The sequence below is a fragment of the Eubalaena glacialis genome, unplaced genomic scaffold (assembly GCF_028564815.1).
Source record: "Eubalaena glacialis isolate mEubGla1 unplaced genomic scaffold, mEubGla1.1.hap2.+ XY H_2, whole genome shotgun sequence".
NCBI classification, from domain to species: domain Eukaryota; kingdom Metazoa; phylum Chordata; class Mammalia; order Artiodactyla; family Balaenidae; genus Eubalaena; species Eubalaena glacialis.
Genome location: NW_026871156.1, coordinates 2,054,085 through 2,079,091, shown reverse-complemented (window position 1 = coordinate 2,079,091; position 25,007 = coordinate 2,054,085). Strand labels below are relative to the sequence as shown.

At 41.8% G+C, this 25,007-nt stretch overlaps 1 protein-coding gene across 2 annotated transcripts in view; it reads left to right on the top strand.

Annotated features, from left to right (window-relative positions):
- Positions 1 to 24,765, top strand: part of LOC133082987 (lysine-specific demethylase 5D) — a 49,724-nt gene extending 24,959 nt beyond the window's left edge. For both annotated transcript variants that reach the window (XM_061179650.1, XM_061179649.1), the window contains exons 14-27: positions 17,379 to 17,498; positions 17,621 to 17,815; positions 18,088 to 18,269; positions 18,352 to 18,476; positions 18,602 to 18,749; positions 20,222 to 20,318; positions 20,832 to 21,190; positions 21,612 to 21,750; positions 22,144 to 22,323; positions 22,479 to 22,616; positions 22,794 to 23,369; positions 23,649 to 23,727; positions 23,857 to 24,056; positions 24,168 to 24,765. In XM_061179650.1, coding sequence (XP_061035633.1) covers positions 17,379 to 17,498; positions 17,621 to 17,815; positions 18,088 to 18,269; positions 18,352 to 18,476; positions 18,602 to 18,749; positions 20,222 to 20,318; positions 20,832 to 21,190; positions 21,612 to 21,750; positions 22,144 to 22,323; positions 22,479 to 22,616; positions 22,794 to 23,369; positions 23,649 to 23,727; positions 23,857 to 24,056; positions 24,168 to 24,521 — 2,892 coding nt within the window. In that variant the 3' untranslated portion in view covers positions 24,522 to 24,765. The remainder of the gene's footprint in view (positions 1 to 17,378; positions 17,499 to 17,620; positions 17,816 to 18,087; positions 18,270 to 18,351; positions 18,477 to 18,601; positions 18,750 to 20,221; positions 20,319 to 20,831; positions 21,191 to 21,611; positions 21,751 to 22,143; positions 22,324 to 22,478; positions 22,617 to 22,793; positions 23,370 to 23,648; positions 23,728 to 23,856; positions 24,057 to 24,167) is intronic.
- Positions 24,766 to 25,007: the final 242 nt, after the last annotated feature.

Below are 25,007 nucleotides of genomic sequence, written 5' to 3'. Positions count from 1 at the left end.
TAGCATACTGCATTTTTCTCTTTCTGACTTACTTCACTCTGTATGACAGACTAACTCCATCCACCTCACTACAAATAACTCCATTTCATTTCTTTTTATGGCTGAGTAATACTTCATTGTATATATGTGCCACATCTTCTTTATCCAGTTATCTGTCTATGGACACTTAGGTTGCTTCCATGTCCTGGCTATTGTAAATAGAGCTGCAATGAACATTTTGGTACATGACGTTTTTTGAATTATGGTTTACTCAGGGTATATGCCCAGTAGTGGGATTGCTGGGTCATATGGTAGTTCTATTTTTAGTTCTTTAAGGAACCGCCATACTGTTCTACATAGTGGCTGTATCAATTTACATTCCCACCAACAGTGCAAGAGGGTTCCCTTTTCTCCACACCCTCTCCAGCATTTATTGTTTCTAGATTTTTTGATGATAGCCATTCTGACTGCTGTGAGATGATATCTCATTGTAGTTTTGATTTGCATTTCTCTAATGATTAATGATGTTGAGCATTCTTTCATGTGTTTGTTCTCAATCTGTATATCTTCTTTGGAGAAATGTCTGTTTAGGTCTTCTGCCCATTTTTGGATTGGGTTGTTTGTTTTTTTGTTATTGAGCTGCATGAGCTGCTTGTAAATCTTAGAGAGTAATCCTTTGTCAGTTGCTGCATTTGCAAATATTTTCTCCCATTCTGAGGGTTGTCTTTTGGTCTTGTTTATGGTTTCCTTTGCTGTGCAAAAGCTTTTAAGTTTCATTAGGTCCCATTTGTTTATTTTTGTTTTTATTTCCATTTCTCTAGGAGCTGGGTCAAAAAGGATCTTGCCGTGATTTATGTCATAGAGTGTTCTGGCTATGTTTTCCTCTAAGGGTTTGATAGTGTATGGCCATACATTTAGGTCTTTAATCCATTTTGAGTTTATTTTTGTGTATGGTGTTAGGGAGTGTTCTAATTTCATACTTTCACATGTACCTGTCCATTTTTCCCGACACCACTTATTGAAGAGGCTGTCTTTTCTCCACTGTATATGCTTTTCTCCGGTATCAAAGGTAAGGTGACCATATGTGCGTGGGTTTATCTCTGGGCTTTCTATCCTGTTCCATTGATCTGTGTTTCTGTTTTTGTGCCATACCAAACTGTCTTGATTACTGTAGCTTTGTAATATAGTCTGAAGTCAGGGAGCCTGATTCCTCCAGCTCCATTTTTCGTTCTCAAGATTGATTTGGCTATTCGGGGTCTTTTGTGTTTCCATACAAATTGTGAAATTTTTTGTTCTAGTTCTGTGAAAAATGCCAGTGGTAGTTTGATAGGGATTGCATTGAATCTGTAGATTGCTTTGGGTAGTAGAGTCATTTTCACAATATTGGTTCTTCCAATCCAAGTACATGATATATCTCTCCATCTGTTTGTATCATCTTTAATTTCTTTCATCAGTGTCTTATATTTTCTGCATACAGGTCTTTTGTCTCCTTAGGTGGGTTTCTTCCTAGATATTTTATTCTTTTTGTTGCAATGGCAAATGGGAGTGTTTTCTTAATTTCACTTTCAGATTTTTCATCATTAGTGTATAGGAATGCAAGAGGTTTCTGTGCATTAATTTTGTATCCTGCTACTTTACCAAATTCATTGATTAGCTCTAGTAGTTTTCTGGTAGCATCTTTAGGATTCTCTATGTATAGTATCATGTCATCTGCAAACAGTGACAGCTTTACTTCTTTCTAATTTGGATTCCTTTTATTTCTTTTTCTTCTCTGATTGCTATGGCTAACACTTCCAAAACTATGTTGAATAATAGTGGTGAGAGTGGGCAACCTTGTCTTGTTCCTGATCTTAGTGGAAATGGTTTCAGTTTTTCACCATTGAGGACAATGTTGGCTGTGGGTTTGTCATATACGGCCTTTATTATGTTGAGGAAAGTTCCCTCTATGCCTACTTTCTGCAGGACTTTTATCATAAATCGGTGTTGAATTTTGTCGAAAGCTTTCTCTGCATCTATTGAGATGATCATATGGTTTTTCTCCTTCAATTTGTTAATATGGTGTATCACGTTGATTGATTTGCGTATATTGAAGAATCCTTGCATTCCTGGAATAAACCCCACTTGATCATGGTGTATGATCCTTTCAATGTGCTGTTGGATTCTGATCACTAGTATTTTGTTGAGGATGTTTGCATCTATGTTCATCAGTGATATTGGCCTGTAGTTTTCTTTCTTTGTGACATCTTTGTCTGGTTTTGGTATCAGGGTGATGGTGGCCTCGTAGAATGAGTTTGGGAGTGTTCCTCCCTCTGCAATATTTTGGAAGAGTTTGAGAAGGATAGGTGTTAGTTCTTGTCTAAATGTTTGATAGTATTCACCTGTGAAGCCATCTGGTCCTGGGCTTTTGTTTGTTGGAAGATTTTTAATCACGGTTTCAATTTCAGTGCTTGTGATTGGTCTGTTCATATTTTCTATTTCTTCCTGGTTTAGTCTCGGCAGGTTGTGCATTTCTAAGAATTTGTCCATTTCTTCCAGATTGTCCATTTTATTGGCATAGAGTTGCTTGTAGTAATCTCTCATGATCCTTTGTATTTCTGCAGTGTCTGTTGTTACTTCTCCTTTTTCATTTCTAATTCTATTGATTTGAGTCTTCTCCCTTTTTTTTTCTTGATGAGTCTGGCTAATCGTTTATCGATTTTGTTTATCTTCTCAAAGAACCAGCTTTTAGTTTTATTGATCTTTGCTATTGCTTCCTTCATTTCTTTTTCATTTATTTCTGATCTGATCTTTATGATTTCTTTCCTTCTGCTATCTTTGGGGTTTTTTTGTTCTTCTTTCTCTAATTGCTTTAGGTGCAAGGTTAGGTTGTTTATTTGAGATGTTTCCTGTTTCTTGAGGTAGGATTGTATTGCTGTAAACTTCCCTCATAGAACTGCTTTTGCTGCATCCCATAGGTTTTGGGTCGTCGTGTCTCCATTGTCATTTGTTTCTAGGTATTTTTTGATTTCCCCTTTGATTTCTTCAGTGATCACTTCGTTATTAAGTAGTGTATTGTGTAGCCTCCATGTGTTTGTATTTTTTACAGATCTTTTCCTTTAATTGATATCTAGTCTCATAGCACTGTGGTCGGAAAAGATACTTGATAAGATTTCAATTTTCTTAAATTTACCAAGGCTTGATTTGTGACCCACGATATGATCTATCCTGGAGAATGTTCCATGAGCACTTGAGAAAAATGTGTATTCTGTTGTTTTTGGGTGGAATGTCCTATAAATATCAATTAAGTCCATCTTGTTTAATGTATCATTTAAAGCTTGTGTTTCCTTATTTATTTTCATTTTGGATGATCTGTCCATTGGTGAAAGTGGGGTGTTAAAGTCCCCTACTGTGATTGTGTTACTGTCGATTTCCCCTTTTACGGCTGTTAGTATGTGCCTTATGTATTGAGGTGCTCCTAAGTTGGGTGCATAAATATTTACAATTATTATATTTTCTTCTTGCATCAATCCCTTGATCATTATGTAGTGTCCTTCTTTGTCTCTTGTAATAGTCTTTATTTTAAAGTCTATTTTGTCTGATATGAGAATTGCTACTCCAGCTTTCTTTTGATTTCTATTTGCATGGAATATCTTTTTCCATCCCCTCACTTTCAGTCTGTATGTGTCCCTAGGTCTGAAGTGGGTCTCTTGTAGGCAGCATATATACGGGTCTTGTTTTTGTATCCATTCAGCCAGTCTGTGCTTTTTGGGGGGAGCATTTAATCCATTTACATTTAAGGTAATTATCGATATGTATGTTCCTATTCCCATTTTCTTAAATGTTTTGAGTTTGTTATTGTAGGTGTTTTCCTTCTCTTGTGTTTCTTGCCTAGGAGAAGTTCCTTTAGCATTTGTTGTAAAGCTGGTTTGGTGGTGCTGAACTCTCTCAGCTTTTGCTTGTCTTTAAAGGTTTTAATTTCTCCATCAAATCTGGATTAGATCCTTGCTGGGTAGAGTAATCTTGGTTGTAGGTTTTTCTCCTTCATCACTTCAAGTGTATCCTGCCACTCCCTTCTGGCTTGCAGAGTTTCTGCTGAAAGATCAGCTGTTAACCTTATGGCGATTCCTTTGTGTGTTATTTGTTGTTTTTCCCTTGCTGCCTTTAATATGTTTTCTGTATATTTAATTTTTGATAGTTTGATTAATATGTGTCTCGGCGTGTTTCTCCTTGGATTTATCCTGTATGGGACTCTCTGTGCTTCCAGGACTTGATTAACTATTTCCTTTCCCATATTAGGGAACTTTTCAACTGTAATCTCTTCAAATATTTTCTCAGTCCCTTTCTTTTTCTCTTCTTCTTCTTCTGGGACCCCTATGATTCGAATGTTGGTGCGTTTAATGTTGTCCCAGAGGTCTCTGAGACTGTCCTCAATTCTTTTCATTCTTTTTTCTTTATTCTGCTCTGCAGTAGTTATTTCCACTATTTTATCTTCCAGGTCACTTATCCGTTCTTCTGCCTCAGTTATTCTGCTATTGATTCCTTCTAGAGTATTTTAAATTTCATTTATTGTGTTGTTCATCATTGCTTTTTTCCTCTTTAGTTCTTCTAGGTCCTTGTTAAATGTTACTTGCATTTTGTCTATTCTATTTCCAAGATTTTGGATCACCTTTACTATCATTATTCTGAATTTTTTTTCAGGTAGACTGCCTATTTCCTCTTCATTTGTTTGGTCTGGTGGGTTTTTACCTTGCTCCTTCATCTGCTGTGTGTTTCTCTGTCTTCTTATTTTGCTTAACTTACTGTGTTTGGGGTCTCCTTTTCACAGGCTGCAGGTTCGTAGTTCCTGTTGCTTTTCGTGTCTGCCGCCAGTGGATAAGGTTGGTTCAGTGGGTTGTGTAGGCTTCCAGGTGGAGGGGACTAGTGCCTGTGTTCTGGTGGATGAGGCTGGATCTTGTTTTTCTGGTGGGCACGTCCACGTGTGGTGGTGTGTTTTGGGGTGTCTGTGGCCTTATGATTTTAGGCAGCCTCTCTGCTAATGGATGGGGCTGTGTTCCTGTCTTGCTAGTTGTTTGGCATAGGGTGTCCAGCACTGTAGCTTGCTGGTCGTTGAGTGAAGCTGGGTCTTGATGTTGAGATGGAGATCTGTGAGAGATTTTCGCCGTCTGGTATTATTACGTGGAGCTGGGAGGTCTCTTGTGAACCAGTGTCCTGAAATTGGCTCTCCTGCCTCAGAGGTACAGCCCTGATGCCTGGCTGGAGCACCAAGAGCCTTTCATCCACACGGCTCAGAATAAAAGGGGTAAAAGAATAGAAAGAGGACAAAATAAAATAAAGTAAGATAAAATAAAATAAAGCTATTAAAATAAAAAATAAGAAAAAAATTATTAAGAAAAAATTTAAGTAAAAAATTTTTTTAACTTCTTAAAATAAATTTTTTAATTTTTTAAAATAAATAGAAAAATAAAAAAGTTTATTAAGAAAAAAAATTTTTTTAATTAAAAATAAACAAATTAAGAAAAAATTTTTTAAGAAAAAACAAAAACGGACAGACCGAACCATCGGACAAATGGTGAAAGCAAAGCTATACAGACAAAATCTCACACAGAAGCATACACATTCACACTCACAAAAATAGGAAAAGGGGAAGAAATAATATATCCTGCTCCCAAAGTTCACCTCCTCAATTTGGGATGATTCGTTGCCTATTCAGTTATTTCACAGATGCAGGCACATCAAGTTGTTTGTGGAGCTTTAATCCACTGCTTCTGAGGCTGCTGGGAGAGATTTCCCTTTCTCTTCTTTGTTCGCACAGCTCCCGGGGTTCAGCTTTGGATTTGGACCCGCCTCTGCATGTAGGTCGCCTGAGGGCGTCTGTTCCCCGCCCAGACAGAACGGGGTTAAAGGAGCACCTGCTTCGGGGGCTCTGGCTCACTCGGGCAGGGGGTGGTGGGGGTAGGGAAGGATACGGATGCGGGGCGAGCCTGCGGCGGCAGAGGCTGGCGTGACATTGCAGCAGCCTGAGGCGCCCCGTGCGTTCTCCCGGGGAAGTTGTCCCCAGATTACGGGAGCCTGGCCGTGGCGGGCTGCACCGGCTCCCGGGAGGGGCGGTGTGGAGAGTGACCTGGGCTCGCACACAGGCTTTTTGGTGGTGGCAGCAGCAGCCTTAGCGTCTCATGCCCGTCTCTGGGGTCCGCGCTGATCGCTGCGGCTCGCGCCCGTCTCTGGAGCTCATTTAGGCGGCGCTCTGAATCCCCTCTCCTCACGCACCAGGAAACAAAAGAGGCAAGAAAAAGTCTCTTGCCTGTTCGGCAGCTCCAGACGTTTTCCCGGACTCCCTCCCGGCTAGCTGTGGTGCGCTAACCCCTTCTGGCTGTGTTCTCGCCGCCAACCCCAGTCCTCTCCCTGCGATCCGACCGAAGCCCGAACCTCAGTTCCCAGTCCCCGCCCGCCCCGGCAGGTGAGCAGACAAGCCTCTCGGGCTGGTGAGTGCTTCTCGGCGCCGAGCCTCTGTGCGGGAGTCTCTCCACACCCCTGTGGCTGCGCTCTCCTCCGTGGCTCCGAAGCTTCCCCCCCTCCGCCACCCGCAGTCTCCGCCCGCGAAGGGGCTTCCTAGTGTGTGGAAACCTTTCCTCCTTCACGGCTCCCTCCCACAGGTGCAGGTCCCATCCCTGTTCTTTTGTCTCTGTTATTTCTTTTTTCTTTTGCCCTACCCATGTATGTGGGGAGTGTCTTGCCTTTTGGGAGGTCTGCCGTCTTCTGCCAGCGTTCAGTGGGTGTTCTGTAGGAGCAGTTCCACGTGTAGATGTATTTCTGATGTGTCTGTGGGGAGGAAGGTGATCTCCATGTCTTACTCTTCCGCCATCTTGCCCAGACCCCCCGTGTAATTTCCTTTTTTTAAAATTAATTGTTATTGGAGTACAGTTGTTTTACAGTGTTGTATTAGTTTCTGCTGTACAGCAAAGTGAATCAGTTATACGTAGAAATAGATCCCTTCTTTTTTGGATTTCCTTCCCATTTAGGTCACCACAGAGCACTGAGTATAGAGTTCCCTGTGCTGTGCAGTAGGTTCTTGGTAGTTATCTGTTTTATACATAGTAATGTATATATGTCAATCCAGTAATGTATATATGTCAATCCCAATCTCGCAATTCATCCCACCCCTCCTTTCCCCCCTTGGTGTCCATATGTTTGTTCTCTATGTCTGTGTCTCTGTTTCTGCTTTGCAAATAAGTTCATCTGTATCATTTTTCTAGATTCCACATATAAGCAATGTTATCTTTATATCTTGTGTATTCTTTTTTTCTTTCATCACTCTGTGTTATTGCAAACTTCTGGCATCCCTGATATCTGATGAGAAATCTGCTGATAGTCTTATTGAGGATTCATTATATATGATGAATTGCTTCTGTCTTGCTACTCTGAAGATTCTGTCTTTGGTTTTGGCTTTTGAGAGTTTGATTATACTGTGTCTTTTTAAATTTATTCTACTTAGAGTGGATTGAGCTTCTTGGATGTGCACATTTTTTCCTAAAATTTGGAAATTGTTCAGCCATTATTTCTTCAAATGTCTTTCTGCCACTTTATTTCTGTCCTCTTTCTCTGGACTTCCGTAATGCATGTATTGATGTTGTTATTGGTGTCCCACAGGTGTTTTAGGTTGTTTATTTTTCTTTATTCTTGTTTTTCCAGTGCTGCTCAGACTGAATAATCTCAGTCAACCTATTTTAAAGCTTGCTGATTTTTTCTTTAGCCTACCCAAATCTATTGAAACCATCCAGTGACTTTCTTCCCTTAATTATTGTCCTTTGTGGCTTAAGAATACTTTCCTGTCTCCTTTTTATAATTTTGTACTTTATTGAAATTCTCTATTTGCAGGGGACACCATTCTCCTGTTTTTCTTCAGTTCTTTGAACAGTATTTTAACTGTGCCTATTTAAGACGGTTGATTTTCAGGTTTTGTCAGGTCCAGTTTTCAGGGATAGTTTTGTTGAGTAGGCCATACTTTCCTATTTTTTCATTTCCCTTCTAATATTTTCTTGAAAATAGGACTTCTGAGTATTGTATTGTGGCAGCTCCAGAAATCAGATTGTGTCATTACCACCTCCTCTCAGTATTTGTTATTGCTGCTTTTGTGGTAGCGTTGTTGTTTAGTGACTTTCCTGAACTAATTTAGGGGTTGTCATTTGAGATAATACATAATACAAAATACACAATAGAAAATAAACCATTTAAAAGTGAATAATTCAGTGGGGTAGTACATCCACAGTGTTGTGCAACCACCACCTGTGTGTAGTTCCAAAAACAAATCTTTAGCCATCTAGTCAGTCTCCATTCACCCCTTTCTCCTAGTCCTTGAGCCAAAGACTTATTTTTGGTCTATACAGATTTCCCTATTCTGGATATTTCCTGTAAATGTAATTGTACAGTATGTAGCCTTTGTGTCTCACCTTCTTTCACTTATTATAATTTCAGGGTTTATCCATGTTGTAGCATGTCAATTCATCGTTGATTTTTTGGTTTAAAAGTATTCCATTGTATGTATATGCCACATTTTGTTTATCCATTCTTCCCTCCATAGAGGGAGGGTTTTTTCCACGTTTTGACTATTGTGAATAATACTGCTTTTCAACATTTGTCTGTAAAAATGTTTGAGTACTTCCTTTTTTTTTTAAGGACTTTTTTGATGTGGACCATTTTTTTTTAAGTCTTTTTATTAAATTTGTTACGACATTACCTCTGTTTTATGTTTCGGTTTTGTGGCCTAGAGGTATTTGGGATCTTAGCTCCCGAACCAGGGATTGAAACCGCATCCCCTGCATTGGAAGGCAAAGTCTTTTTTTAACATCTTTATTGGAGTATAATTTCTTTACAATGTTGTGTTAGTTTCTGCTGTATAACAAAGCAAATCAGCTATATGTATACATACATCCACATATCCTCTCTCTCTTAAACCTCCCTCCCACCCTTCCTATCCCCCCCCACTAGGTGGTCACAAAGCACTGAGCTGATCTCCCTGTGCTATGCAGCAGCTTCCCACTAGCCATCCATTTTACATTTGGTAGTGTATATATGTCATGCTACTCTCTTACTTCGTCCCAGCTTACACTTCCCATGCCCCCCCATGTCCTCAGGTCCATTCTCTACATCTCCATCTTTATTCCCGTCGAGCCCCTAGGTTCATCACATCCATTTATTTTAGGTTCCATATATATGTATTAGCATATGGTATTTGTTTTTCTTTTTCTGGCTTACTTCACTCTGTGTGACACACTGTAGTTCCATCCACCTCACTACAAATAACTCAGTTTGGCTTCTTCTATATTTTGGAGATTAATCCTTTGCTTCATTTGCAAATATTTTCTCCCATTCTGAGGGTTGTCTTTTTGTCTTGTTTATTGTTTCCTTTGCTGTGCAAAAGCTTTTAAGTTTCATTAGGTCCCATTTGTTTATTTTTGTTTTTATTTTCATTAATCTAGGAGGTGAATCAAAAAGGATCTTGCTGTGATTTATGTCATAGAGTGTTCTGGCTATTGTAAATAGTGCTGCAGTGAATATTGTGGTACATGTCTCTTTTTGAATTATGGTTTTCTCACAGTATATACCCAGTAGTGGGATTGCTGGGTCATATGGTAGTTCTTTTTTTAGTTTTTTGAGGAACCTCCATACTGTTGTCCATAGTGGCTGTATCAGTTTACATTCCCACCACACTTTCCCGCATTTATTGTTTGTAGATTTTTGATGATGGCCATTCTGACTGGTGTGAGATGATATCTCATTGTAGTCTTGATTTACATTTCTCTAATGATTAATGATGAACATTCTTTAATGTGTTTGTTGGCAATCTGTATATCTTCTTTGGAGAAATGTCTATTTAGGTCTTCTGCCCAATTTTGGATTGGGTTGATTGGTTTTTTGATACTGAGCTGCATGAGCTGATTGTGTATTTCAGAAATTAATCCTTTGTGAACTGCTTCGTTTGCAAATACTTTCTCCCATTCTCAGGGTTATCTTTGTGTCTCGTTTATGGTTTACTTTGCTGTGCAAAAGCTTTTAAGTTTCATCAGGCCCCATTTATTTATTTTTGTTTTTATTTCCATTTCTCTAGGAGGTGGGTCAAAAAGGATCTTGCTGTGGTTTATGTCATAGAGTGTTCTGCCTGTGTTTTGCGCTAAGAGTTTTGCAGTGTCTGGCCTTACATTTAGGTCTTTAATCCATTTTGAGTTTTTCTGTATGGTGTTAGGAAGAGTTCTAATTTCAATCTTTTACATGTAGCTGTGCAGTTTTCCCAGCACCACTTATTGAAGAGACTGTCTTTTCTCCACTCTATATTCTTGCCTCCTTTGTCATAGATAAGATGACCAAAGATGCATGGGTTTATCTCTGGGCTTTCTATGATGTTCCATTGATCTGTGTTTCTTTTTTTGTGCCAGTACCATACTGTCTTGATTACTACAGCTTTGTAATATAGTCTGAAGTCCAGGAGCCTGATTCCTCCAGCTCTGGTATGGTGTTTTTCTTTCTCAAGATTGCTTTGGCTATTCGGGGTCTTTTGTGTTTCCATAGAAATTGTGAAATTTTTTGTTCTAGTTCTGTGAAAAATGCCAGTGGTAGTTTTCTCGGTACTGCATTGAATCTGTAGATTGCTTTGGGTAGTATAGTCATTTTCACAATGTTGATTCTTCCAATCCAAGAACATGATATATCTCTCCATTTATTTGCATCATCTTTAATTTTTTTCATCAGTGTCTTATAAGTTTCTGCATACAGGTCTTTTGTCTCCTTAGGTAGGTTTATTCCTAGATATTTTATTCTTTTTGTTGCAGTGGTAAATGGGAGTGTTTTCTTAATTTCACTTTCAGATTTTTCATCATTAGTGTATAGGAATGCAAGAGGTTTCTGTGCATTAATTTTGTATCCTGCTACTTTACCAAATTCATTGATTAGCTCTAGTAGTTTTCTGGTAGCATCTTTAGGATTCTCTATGTATAGTATCATGTCATCTGCAAACAGTGACAGCTTTACTTTTTCTTTTCCGATTTGGATTCTTTTTCTTTTTCTTCTCTGATTGCTATGGCTAACACTTCCAAAACTATGTTGAATAATAGTGGTGAGAGTGGGCAACCTTGTCTTGTTCCTGATGTTAGTGGAAATGGTTTCACTTTTTCACCATGGAGAACGATGTTGGCTGTGGGTTTGTCATATACGGCCTTTATTATGTTGAGGAAAGTTCCCTCTATGCCTACTTTCTGCAGGACTTTTATCATAAATGGGTGTTGAATTTTGTCAAAAGCTTTCTCTGCATCTATTGAGATGATCATATGGTTTTTCTCCTTCAGTTTGTTAATATAGTGTATCACATTGATTTGCATATATTGAAGAATCCTTGCATTCCTGGGATAAACCCTACTTGATTGTGGTGTACGATCCTTTTAATGTGCTGTTGGATTCTGTTTGCTAGTATTTTGTTGAGGATTTTTGCATCTGTGTTCATCAGTGATTTATGCCTGTAGTTTTCCCTTTTGTGACATCTTTGTCTGGTTTTGGTATCAAGATGTTGGTGGCCTTGTAGAATGAGTTTGGGAGTGTTGCTCCCTCTGCTGTATTTTGGAAGAGTTTGAGAAGAATGGGTATTAGCTCTTCTCTAAATGTTTGATAGAATTCACCTGTGAAGCCATCTGGTCCTTGAATTTTGTTGGCTGGAAGATTGTTAATCACAGTTTCAACTTCATTACTTGGGATTGGTCTGTTCATGTTTTCTGTTTCTTCGTGGTTCAGTCTTAGAAGGTTATATGTTTCTAAGAATTTGTCCATTTCTTCCAGGTTGCCCATTTTATTGGCATAAAGTTGCTTGCAGTAGTCTCTCATGATCCTTTGTATTTCTGCAGTGTCAGTGTTACTTCTTTTTCATTTCTAATTCTGATGATTTGAGTCTTCTCCCTTTTTTTCTTGATGAGTTTGGCTAATGGTTTATTAATTTTGTTTATCTTCTCAAGGAGCCAGCTTTTAGTTTTATTGATCTTTGCTATTGTTTCTTTTATTTCTTTTTCATTTATTTCTGATCTGGTCTTTATGATTTTTTTCTTGCTGCTAACTTTGGGCTTTTTTGTTCTTTTTTTCTCTAATTGCTTTAGGTGTAAGGTTATGTTGTTTATTTGAGATGTTTCTTGAGGTAGGGTTGTATTGCTGTAAACTTCCCTCTTAGAACTGCTTTTGCTGTATCCCAAAAGTTTTGGATCATTATGCTTTCATTTTCCTTTCTCTCTAGGTATTTTTTGATTTCCTCTTTGATTTCTTCAGTGATCCATCGGTTGTTTAGTAGTGTATTGTTTAGCCCTCATGTGTTTGTATTTTTTGCAGGTTTTTTCCTGTAGTTGATATCTAGTCTCATAGCATTGTGGCCAGAAAAGGTACTTGATATGATTTCAGTTTTCTTAAATACTGAGGCTTGATTTGTGACCCAAGATTTGGTCTCTTCTGGAGAATGTTCCATGTGCACTTGAGAAGAAAATGTATTCTGTTGTTTTGGGATGGAATATCCTATAAATATCAATCAGTTAAGTCCATCTGTGTCATTTAAAGCTTGTGTTTCCTTATTTATATTCATTTGAATGATTTGTCCACTGGTGAAAGTGGGGTGTTAAAGTCCCCTACTATTACTCTGTTACTGTTGATTTCCCCTTTTAAGGCTGTTAGCATTTGCCTTATATATTGAGGATCTCCTGTGTTGGGTGCATAAATATTTAATTGTTGTATATTCTTCTTGGATTCATTCCTTGATCATTATGTGGTGTCCTTCTTTGTCTCTTGTAATAGTCTTATTTTAGAGTCTGTTTTGTCTGACATGAGTATTGCTGCTCCACCTTTCTTTGATTTCTATTTGCATGGAATATCTTTTTGCATTCCCCCAATTTTAGTCTGTTTGTGTCCCTAGGTTTGAAGTGTGTTTCTTATAGACAGCATATATATGGGTCTTGTTTTTGTGTCCATTCAGCCAGTCTCTGCCTTTTGATTGGAGCATTTTATCCATTTACATTTAAGGTAATTGTTGATATGTTTGTTCCTATTACCATTTTCTTAATTGTTTTGGGTTTGTTATTGTAGGTCTTTTCCTTCTCTTGTGTTTGCTGCCTGGAGAAGTTCCTTTGGCATTTGCTGTAAAGCTAGTGTGGTGGTGCTGAATTCTCTTAGCTTTTGCTTGTCTGTAAAGGTTTTAATTTCTCTGTCGAATCTGAATGAGATCCTTGCTGGGTAGAGTAATCTTGGTTGGAGGTTTTTTCCTTTCATCACTTTTAATATGTCCTGCCACTCCCTTCTGGACTGCAAAGTTTCTGCTCAAAGATTAGCTGTTATCTTTATGGTGTTTCCCTTGTATGTTATTGTTGCTTTTCCCTTACTGCTTTTAATATTCTTTCTTTTCTTCAATTTTGATAGTTTGATTAATGTGTCTTGGCATGTTTCTCCTTGGATTTATCCTGTATGGGACTCTCTGTGCTTCCTGGAGTTGATTGACTACTTCCATTCCGATGTCAGGGAAGCTTACAATTGTAATCTCTTCATATATTTTCTCAGACCTTTTCTTTTTCTCTTCTTCTTCTGGGAACCCTATAATTCGAATGTTGGTGCGTTTAATGTTGTCCCAGAGGTCTCTGAGACTGTCCTCAGTTCTTTTCATTCTTTTTTCTTTATTCTGCTCTGCAGTAGTTATTTCCACTATTTTATCTTCCAGGTCACTTATCTGTTCTTCTGCCTCACTTATTCCACTATTGATCCCTTCTAGAGAATTTTTAATTTCATTTATTGTGTTATTCATCACTGTTTGTTTGCTCTTTTGTTCTTCTAGGTCCTTGTTAAACCTTTCTTGTATTTTCTCCATTCTATTTCCAAGATTCTGGATTATCTTTACTATGATTACTCTGAATTCTTTTTCAGGTAGACTGCCTATTTCCTCTTCATTTGTTTGGTCAGGTGGGTTTTTACCTTGTTCCTTCCTCTGCTGTATGTTTCTCTGTCTTCTTAATTTTGCTTACCTTATAGTGTTTGGGGTCTCCTTTTCTCAGGCTGCAGGTTCGTAGTTCCTGGGTTTTTTTGGTATCTGTCCCCAGTGGGTAAGGTTGGTTCAGTGGGTTGTGTAGGCTTCGCGGTGGAGGGGACTAGTGCCTGTGTGCTGGTGGATGAGGCTGGATCTTGTCTTTCTGGTGGGCATGTCCACGTCTGGTGGTGTGTTTTGGGGTGTCCGAACTTATTATGACTTTAGGCAGCCTCTGCTAATGGGTGGGGTTGTTGCTCTCTTGCTTGTTGTTTGTCATGGGTCATCCAGCACTGGAGCTTGCTGTTGGGTGGAGCTCAGTCTTAGTGTTGCGGCAGAGATCTCTGGGAGAGCTCTCACTGATTGTTATTACGTGGGGTGGAAGGTCTCTGGTGGTCCAGTGTCCCGGACTTGGCTCTACCACCTTGGAGGCTCAGGCCCAACACCTGGCCATAGCACCAATATCCTGCCAGCTGCACAGCTCGGAAGAAAAGGAAGAAAAAAAAAAAGAAAGAATCCCAAAACAAATGGTAAAGCAAACCTAAACAGATAAAATCACACAAAGAAACATACACACACTCACAAAAAGAGAAAAAAGGAAAATAAAAATAAAGAGGAAGAGAGCAACCAAACCAATAAACGAATCCACCAATGATAAGAACTAAAAACTAAACTAAAATAAACGTAAAACCAGAAAGAAATTAGGTGCAGAAAGCAAACCCCAAGTCTACAGTTTCTCCCAAAGTCCACCTCCTCAATTTGGGATGATTCGTTGTCTGTTCAGGTATTCCAGAGATGCAGGCACATCAAGTTGATTGTGGAGATTTAATCCTCTGCTCCTGAGGCTGCTGGGAGAGATTTCCCTTCTCTTCTTTGTTCGCACAGCTCCTGGGGTTCAGCTTTGGATTTGGACCCGCCTCTGCGTGTAGGTCGCCTGCGGGCGTCTGTTCTTCGCTCAGACAGGACGGGGTTAAAGGAGCAGCTGATTAGGGGGCTCTGGCTCACTCAGGCCGGGGGGAGGGAGGGGTACGGAATGCGGGACGAGCCGGGGCAGCAGAGGCCGGAGAGACGTTGCACCAGCCTGAGGTGTGCTGTGCATTCTCCCTGGGAAATTGTCCCTGGATCATGGGACCCTGGCAGTGGCGGGCTGCACAGGCCCCGGGAGGGGAGGTGTGGAGAGTGACCTGTGCTTACACACAGGCTTCTTGGTGGCGGCAGCAGCAGCCTTAGCGTCTCATGCCCGTCTCTGGTGTTTGTGCTGATAGCCGCGGCTCGCGCCTGTTTCTGGAGCTCATTTAGATGGTGTTCTGAATCCCCTCTCCTCGCACACCCCAAAACAGTGGTCTCTTACCTCTTAGGCAGTTCCACACTGTTTCCTGGACTCTCTCCCAGGTAGCTGTGGCGAACTAGCCCCCTTCCGGCTGTGTTCATGCAACCAACCCCAGTCCTCTCCCTGGGATCTGACCTCCAAAGCCTGAGCCTCAGCTCCCAGCCACCACCTGCCCCAGCAGGTGAGCAGACAAGCCTCTCAGGCTGGTGAGTGCTGGTCAGCACCGATCCTCTGCGGGAATCTCTCTGCTTTGCCCTCTGCACCCCTCTTGCTGCACTCTCCTCCGTGGCTCCAAAGCTTCCCCCCTGCCACCCCCATCTCCACCAGTGAAGGGTCTCCCTAGTGTGTGGAAACTTTTCCTCCTTCACAGCTCCCTCCCAGAGGTGTGGGTCCTCTCCCTATTCTTTCATCTCTGTTTTTTTCTTCTTTTTCCCTACCCAGTTACGTGGGGGGTTTCTTGCCTTTTGGGAAGTCTGAGGTCTTCTGCCAGCGTTCAGTAGGTCTTCTGTTCAGCGTTCAGTTCTGTAGGAGTTCTTTCACATGTGGATGTATTTTTGATGTATTTGTGGAGAGGAAGGTGATCTCCATGTCTTACTCCTCTGCCATCTTGAAGGTCTTCCTTGAAGGTGAAGTCTTAACCACTGGACCGCCAGGGAAGTCCCTGAGTGCTTGCTTTCAATTCTTTGTTATATAGCCAGAAATGCTGCATCATATGATTCAACGTTTAACTTTCTAAGGAACCTCCATACTGTGTTCCATAGTGGATCCACCAGTATACTTTCCTACTGACAGGTTCCATTTTTTCTACATTTTTGCCATCCAGTTATTTTCTTTAAAAAAATTTTTTGGCCATCACAGTGGTAAGAAGAAGTATCTCATGTGATTTTGATGTGCATTTCCCTAATGACTAATGACTTTGAGTGTCTTTTTTATGGGCTTGAAGTAATCTTGTAAAGTCTATTCTTTTTCTTTGTTCCATTAGAGTGGTAGTCATCTATCAGTGAGACTTTTCCTTAAACCAAGGAGAAAGAAAAATATATCCTCCCAGTCTTCCCAGGTTGGCTCTGGTTGGGGGCTCTTTTTCAGTGCTTAGTGAAAGCTGTTTAAAACTGTAACCACCTGATTGTAGCCAAAAAATCAGCCAGAGGTGGGAGTTTAGGGTCTTCACAGGTTTTTTTCCTTAGTATTCATATAGCCTTCTCAATTTTCAGAAATAAGTAGGAGCTTTTCAGAGCCCTTATTTCCCCAAATGTCTCTTTCCCTTGCCTTTTACTTCCCAGGCATTTTAGAATTTATTTTTTGGTCAGTCTTTTTTCTCTTAGTAAAGGTGACAATGGGTAATACATTTTTCTTTGCATGCTTTCAACAAACAGAACATGTGAAGCTGCTTCTATTCCTGAGGGGAAACCCTCAGGCAGATGAAATAAGGGGAGATACTTGAGCTAATTTTTCAGGGAGCCATATGACAGGTCAAAACACACATCAGTTTTTTGAAAACAAGGTGTACGTTGTGCTGCAGGCACCAGCAGGCTGCACCAGGATCTTAAAACTGCTGTCCTCAAGGTAGCTGTTGAGATTGGGTGAAGGGGTCATAGGCAGAGAAGTTATGACACCATGGTGTACTTGCGACAGTTTAAAAATTTCTTCTTCTTTTTTCATTTTTTTTTTTTAATTTATGGTTTTTGTAGTTTGTGATTTTACTGCAGAATTTTGAAAATGCTTAGGACACTTTTTGCCAGCCTAATCATTGGTAGAGGGACAAAAGTTTGGAGTTCCCATTCCATCATTTGTGCTGATATTATTTCCTGACCTTTGAAATTGACATTTCTTTATTTGTTGACGTTAAGAATTTTCTTCACGTTTATGGATGATTTGTGTATTTAATTCTTTAATTGGGCATTATTTTCCTCTGTACTTTTGTCTGAATATCACTTTTAACCATCACACTCTTCATTTTCTCTTTTAGGGCACATAAATGCTGAAGTAGAGTTTATGTGAAAGGCATTCTTAACTCTACGTCCCATCCTTAGTCCTGACCCACACCCTCCTGTCTCTTCTTTTCAGGTTGTGCGCACAAATCAGTGTGCAGGAGAATTTGTCATCACTTTCCCTCGAGCTTACCACAGCGGCTTTAACCAAGGCTACAACTTTGCAGAGGCTGTCAACTTTTGTACTGCTGACTGGGTGAGTCTGGAATGGATGGGTTTGCAGATAGAAAAGTGTAAAGAATATGAGTAGAGGTTATTGTGGAGAAGGTAAGCACTCTGGTCTCCAGATTCTCTAACATAGTCTTGAACTGCTTACAGCTGCCTGCTGGACGCCAGTGCATCGAACACTACCGCCGACTTCGGCGCTACTGTGTCTTCTCCCATGAGGAGCTCATATGCAAAATGGCTGCCTTTCCAGAGAAGTTAGACTTGAACCTGGCTGTGGCTGTGTACAAGGAGATGTTCATTATGGTGCAGGAGGAGCGACGTTTACGAAAGTCCCTATTGGACAAGGTGCGTGGTGGAGAACAGAACTCAGGGATTCAGTGAAGTAGACTATGGATGGGAGACGTAGACAGAAATTGAGTAAGAATTCTGTTCCTCATCTCTAAGTCATACATTTTGAAGATGAAGAAAAACTGTATTTGTTTATATTTTTTTCTTCCGATTTCTCTACAGCTGTCCTTACAAGGTTGAGCCCACAGCAGGGCTCGGTGTTGGCTGAGGTGGGGTGTCCACAACCCTGCTCCTAGTCTTTACAGTATATGTGGGTTGAACACCCCCAGGGCATCACGGAGGCTGAGCGAGAGGCTTTCGAGCTGCTCCCAGATGATGAACGCCAGTGCATCAAGTGCAAGACGACATGCTTCCTATCAGCCCTGGCCTGCTATGACTGCCCAGATGGCCTTGTCTGCCTTTCCCACATCAATGACCTCTGCAAGTGTTCCAGTAGCCGGCAGTACCTGCGGTGAGCATGGGGCCTACTTAGAGGACACAGAGGAGTTTATAGAACTGGGCCAGATGTGCTTTTCTTTGCACCATTCCCCCAGGTATCGTTACACCTTGGATGAGCTCCCCGCCATGCTACATAAGCTGAAGGTTCGGGCCAAGTCCTTTGACACCTGGGCTAACAAAGTGCGAGTGGCCCTAGAGGTAGAGGATGGCCGGAAGCGGAGTAAGTGATAAGAGGTGGAACAACCCAAGGGCAAGCGCTGTTTCTTTTTCTTCAGCACTCCCAATCTCTTTTCTCCAACTGTTCATAATACTGCCTACCTCTTGAAACTTTAACTGTCTCTCCAGGCTTTGAAGAGCTAAGGGCACTGGAGTCTGAGGCCCGTGAAAGAAGGTTCCCTAACAGTGAGCTGCTTCAGCGATTGACGAACTGCCTGAATGAAGCAGAGGCTTGTGTCTCCCAAGTCTTGGGTCTGGTCAGTGGCCAAGAGGTCAGGTATGTTAGAGAAGAGAGCCAAAAAGGATGGGCAGTATGTGAAAATCGGTAAGAAAAAATGGGTAGACCGTAAGTGAAGAATGCATGTAACAAAAGTTAATATGTTATATATTTGTGTATATATAATAAGTTATATTTATTGGTGACCAGTAGTTAATAATCTAGTTGACAAGGCATGGATTCAACATAGGGTGACTTACAGTGAGAACTTATTAAGACATGAAAACAATGGGATATGAACAACAAACCATTGAAAATAGGCAATTTCAAACATAATATGTCATGAATGGAAAAATTGTAGTCCTGACCTATCAGCAAATTTCATAAAGATATTCAACCACTGGAATTTCCACAAAATTTATGTTTTTCTATGTAGGCAGATAAAATTTTAGAATTTGGAAGAAATCCTCACATTGTGTTTACATAATTGGTTGCAGAAGTATATGATTAACTGATATATGCCTGCTTCTCTGACTGAAAAATTAACTTAGTGATTATTTATATACATATGCTTTATAAATTTTAGGTAAAGGAAAAGTAGGAGCTATTAATCAGAATGTCAGAGGCATTTCTTTTTAACTTAAAGAAGTTTTTAAAAAGTTAAAGGTAGTAGAGGTGAATTCCCTTCTTGTAGATAACTTCTTTCCTTTTTCTACTTCAAAAGAAATAAAAACTTTCGCACCTTGACAAGGGATACTCATGGTCAGTGGCCTTGACTACTGCTCATATCCTGTTGGCTGTTTACTTTTATGTCTTACTTATTCTACATTTAGATATCCTTATATGTCTTAACTGAATACTACAGCAAATAAGTTATCTAGGGACCATCTCATATTTTTGTTATGTCCAGAAAAACACTGTATTTATTTTCACTCTTCTAACTAATGACACTCACCCTAGACCCCAAACTATTAAATTTCCTCAAAAACTCAGATTCTCTCGGGCTTCCCTGGTGGCGCAGTGGTTGAGAATCTGCCTGCTAATGCAGGGGACACGGGTTCAAGCCCTGGTCTGGGAAGATCCCACATGCCGCAGAGCAGCTGGGCCCGTGAGCCACAAATACTGAGCCTGCGTGTCTGGAGCCTGTGCTCCGCAACAAGAGAGGCCGCGATAGTGAGAGGCATGCGCACTGCGATGAAGAGTGGCCCCCGCTTGCCGCAACTAGAGAAAGCCCTTGCACAGAAACGAAGCCCCAACACAGCCAAAAATAAAATAAATAAAATTTTTAAAAAACTTAGATTCTCTCACTTAGGTTATCTCCACTGTCTTCGTTAACAGTTTCTGTCAGCTATCAATTGTCCTCAGGTCTTTTTTATCTTAACTTACTGGTTCACAGTACCAATTTAGAAAATGACTTTTGAAAGCATTTCTATTACATGGAAGAGAAATAAGGATGATGGGTTTCTCATGAATGCATGAAGTGTGGACTTTGCAGGTTCATTGAGTGAATTCTTTCTGCCTGACTCCTGCAGGATTGAAACACCACAACTGACCCTGACTGAGCTCCGGGTCCTTCTTGAGCAGATGGGCAGCCTCCCCTGTGCCATGCGTCAGATGAGGGATGTTAAGGTGAAGAGGGATGTGGCATGGAATCCTTGTTAACATCAGATACTAGTGAAGTCTAAGATGCTAGGAAGGTGTGAGAACTGATTATTCTAAGTAGCTCCTTATGATACATCTTTCCTAGAAGCTATGGAGATGGTTGGTCCAATGTCTATCCTGATAGCTTACAGTACAAGGCGATATCCTCCAAACAAAAGTTACTATACATACTAAGCAGAGGGCTACATGAAAGTCTTACTCCTGTCATTGGAGAACCTGAAGGGGGTGGGAAGATTTTTTTTTTTACTTTAAAGTCTCAGGAAGCTTTCTAGAAGAGTAAGATGGTGTTAAAGTAGGCCAAAAAAAAGTAAATTTCAAATAATTAAAGGAGAAGCAGGGGTATTTATGGTAAATAAATCAGTTGATATCAAGCAGACCATGTCTTAGGACATCATTGAAGATAAGTGGGAGCACAACAAGGCCAGCTGGTTGAGTATCAGGATGAATAAAGAATATGTTTTTTATTCAATTTCTCTACAGGATTTCCTGCAGCAGGTGGAGGACTACCAAGCTGAGGCCCGGGAAGCCCTGGCCTCACTGCCACCCAGTCTGGGGCAACTGCGGTCCCTGTTGGAAAGGGGGCAGCAGCTGGGTGTGGAAGTGCCTGAAGCCCGTCAGCTCCAGCAGCAAGTGGAGCAAGCACGATGGCTAGATGAAGTAAAGCAAGCACTGGACCCTTCGGCCCAAAGGGGCTCCCTGGTCATCATGCAGGGGCTGTTGGTTACAGGTGCCAAAGTAGCTTCCAGCCCTTTTGTGGACAAGGCCCGTGCTGAGCTTCAGGAGCTGCTGACCATTGCAGAGCGCTGGGAAGAAAAGGCTCATTTCTGCTTGGAGGCCAGGTGGAGCCCAGACTTTTTTCATATTACTGTGACTCGAAGTCTTTGTAGTTTGGGGGTGATCCTAAGTATGGCTTCTAATGCACGACCCTGGTACCAGAGTCCCAGTTACCCATCCAGTAAACTATAAAGGATTAATATGACATGTCATACAGTCCTATAGACACTTTACTGTTTAAAGGCGATAATTGAGGAAATACTCCTGGCCTGAGTTTGTTCTCAGATGAGAGACACTGGACGTGACTTCTAGAAGAGTCACGTTTACTTCAGTGTTTAGAGAGTTCCTAAGAATTGGAGAATTGTTGCTCACTTTCTCTGTCAAAGTTTTCATTGCCTCTGATTTTGCCGAAGAAATCTAGGACCAAAAAAAAACCCAGTGTATATATACATTAAGGATTGGTTCTTTCTCCCCAAATGTTTTTAGGCAGAAGCATCCACTAGCTACACTGGAAGCCATAATTCGTGAGGCAGAAAACATCCCTGTTCACCTACCTAACATCCAGGCACTCAAAGAGGCTCTGACCAAGGCACAGGCTTGGATTGCTGATGTGGATGAGATTCAAGTGAGAACCTTGTTTCTTTTCCTACCTCAAACATTCAGCTAAAAGAAGTGCTAGAAAGTGGAAGCTGCAGGTTGAAGGGCACCCTTAAGGAACTAAGGATATCAGCATGAGAACAGGTGAAAGGGAAGCACGTGCACGGGCCTAGAGCAGAGAGTATCAATGTGGAAGGGGCCAGACAAAGCAGAACAGAACAAGTGGCCTGTTAAGTAGCTGTTTTTTCCTGAAGTGAAACTGGGAGTTCTGATAGGAAAGTTGTTTCTATCCCTCTTTTTCCTCCAGAATAGTCTAGATTCTTCATGACTATGCAGCATGAAACTCAACATTGGTCAGCATGTCTGCACTTAGTAGTTTTTGACATTACTCAGCTGAGCTTTTCTCTTGCCCCTATCCCAGAATGGTGACCACTACCCATGCTTGGATGATTTGGAGGGCTTGGTAGCTGTGGGCCGGGACCTACCGGTAGGGCTGGAAGAGCTGAAACAGCTAGAGTTGCAGGTACTGACAGCACACTCCTGGAGAGAGAAGGCTTCCAAGATGTTCCTGAAGAAGAATTCATGCTACACATTGCTGGAGGTGCATCCTGTGACCATGAACCACACCAGTCATATCCCTGGCCTTGCTCTTGTGACATGACTCACATGAGAACATGGGGCCTTGGAGGGTCCTGGGAGGAGAGGAAAGTGGGTGTGAGATGGGGAAATCCTGACTTCTCTGTTTGTCTGCCTCAGGTGCTTTGCCCATGTGCAGACACTGGTTCAGACAGGACCAAGCGCAGCTGGTGGATGGAGAAGGAGGTGGGGTTATATAAATCTGATACAGAGCTGCTGGGACTTTCTGCGAAGGACCTCAGGGACCCAGGCTCCGTGGTAAGGAACTGGGCACAGATGGGGTGAAGAACCTGCCTACTAGTGTCTCAGCTGTGTGACTGTAGGTAGACCACTTGCTCCCTGGGCATTAGTACTCGTGGTTTGTGGTGTTAATGGCACCAAAAGAGGGAGGGGGTAGACTGCTGATTTGCCATTCTTCTGTCCTGGGCCTGGCAGATTATGGCCTTCAAGGAGGGGGAACAGAAGGAGAAGGAGGGAATCCTGCAGCTTCGTCACACCAACTCCGCCAAGCTCAGTCCATCAACCACAACCTCCATTTGTGTGTGTGGACAGATGCCAGCCGGGGTGGAAGCTCTACAGTGTGACCTATGTCAGGACTGGTTCCACGGGCGATGTGTGTCAGTACCCCGCCTCTTCAGCTCCCCAAGACCCAGTGCCACCTCATCACCACTGCTGGCCTGGTGGGAGTGGGACACCAAATTCTTGTGTCCACTGTGCATGCGCTCACGGCGCCCACGCCTGGAGACAATACTGGCACTGCTGGTAGCACTGCAGAGACTGCCTGTGCGGCTGCCTGAGGGTGAGGCCCTACAGTGCCTCACAGAGAGGGCCATTGGGTGGCAAGGCCGTGCCAGAGAAGCTCTGGCGTCTAAGGATGTGACTGCTCTTTTGGAACGGCTGGCTGAGCTTCGCCAGCGGCTGCAGCTTGAACCCACACCCAAGGATCCCCATACCTGCTCTTCAGCTGCTGTCTCTGACCCTCTCAGAGAAGGCAATGGCAAGATGACCAAGGTTAGCAGCCCAGTGCCAGCTCTTGTCCTTAAATTTCATTCTCCTCTCACTACCCATATTTACAATGCAGCCCTGTTTTTGTTCTTGAATTTTCAGTCTCTCTTGGTCTAGCCTCCCTGCCCCATTCATGTTGTGCAGATCCCTAGACTTCCCACTTCTGTAAACTTGTGTCTGCTTTCCTGTTGCAGGAGGTAGAGGATCCCCGTGCTTGGTGTTTGGGGAGGAACAATAGGGCCTGGTTCTTCTGCTGTTGTGACTCATCCTTGCTTTCATTTGCAGGTCCAAGGGTTGCTGGAGAACAGAGACAGTGTAAGCAGTCCTGAGAAGGTAGCTGCTGGGTATGACTCGTATAAGACAGGTATGTGTAAGTGTGGGTAGGCTGTTGAATAGATACTACCAGAGTAATCCATGTAGTCCTTGGCTTTGTCAAGGTGTTGTGGATCAGACAGGAGCAGACTCTAATGCAGCCTGTCTCCACATGCCCCAGACTTGGAACAGCTCTCCTCAGTACTGCCCCAGTTGATTGGCCCCGTATTGGAACTGCCTGAGGCAACTAGGGCCCCCCTGGAGGAGCTCATGTTGGAGGGGGATCTCCTTGAGGTGACTCTGGATGAGAACCACAGCATCTGGCAGCTGTTGCAAGCTGGGCAGCCTCCAGACCTAGCACGGATCCGCACGCTTCTGGAGGTGATGTGGTGGGGTGATGGCCAGGGCCAGGAGATCAGACCAAGTAGGCAGAAATTCCAGGCCTGGCCACTGACCCACAACTCCTTTCTGCTTGTCTGTGTATTATTCTAGCTGGAGAAGCCTGAGCATCAAGGAAGTCGGATAAGGGGCCAGGTACTTGAGAAGCGACGGCGGCGGCAGCGGAAAGTAGATCTGGGTAGAAAGAGTGAATGTATTGTTCAAGAAGAGCTGGAGTCTAAAAAGGCCCGGAGTTCACAGATCAAGCCTGAGGAGGGCCAAGAGGAAGAAGAGTTTGAGGAGGGAACAGATTGTGAAAATACATTCATGACACCTCCTGCAGAGCATAACCCTATCTTGAAAGGGAACCAAAATAACTTACAAGAGAAGGATTCAGCTGCTACAACACCATTTCCTTCTTTAACACCTTTGGTACACTTGTCGTACCCTGAGCAGCAAGAGTTGTGACAATAACACAAAAGATTTTTATTTAATACCACTGCCTCCTGGACCTTTGTAGGTCCTATACCTTCTTTTCTATCTAGGATTTGTCACTTCAGACAGTTCTTAAATCCTAACTCCTAAAGGTCATGTTTTTTAAGCTCTGTCCCTACGGATAGCACCTTTTCCCAGCAACATTACTGTGACTAGCATACAGGGAGATATTTCCTAAGCCACTTTTTTTCCTAGACTGGTGCAAATAAAACTTGAGAAAGGCAAATGTCTTGTGTTTTTTTTTTTTTTTCCTTTTTCTCTTCCTGTATTCCTCTTCTTTTCCCCCTTATATCTTTAAAATATTTTGGTGCTTAAAGTCTTGTTCCACCTTCATTCTATGTCCTTTTCTTTTCTCACCTTGGTTCACATTGTAATAAAACATTTATGATGTAATTATTTGGTAAGGCCAAAAAGAATAGAGCAAAACACATTGTTAGAGCTGTTTTCTATGTTTATTTA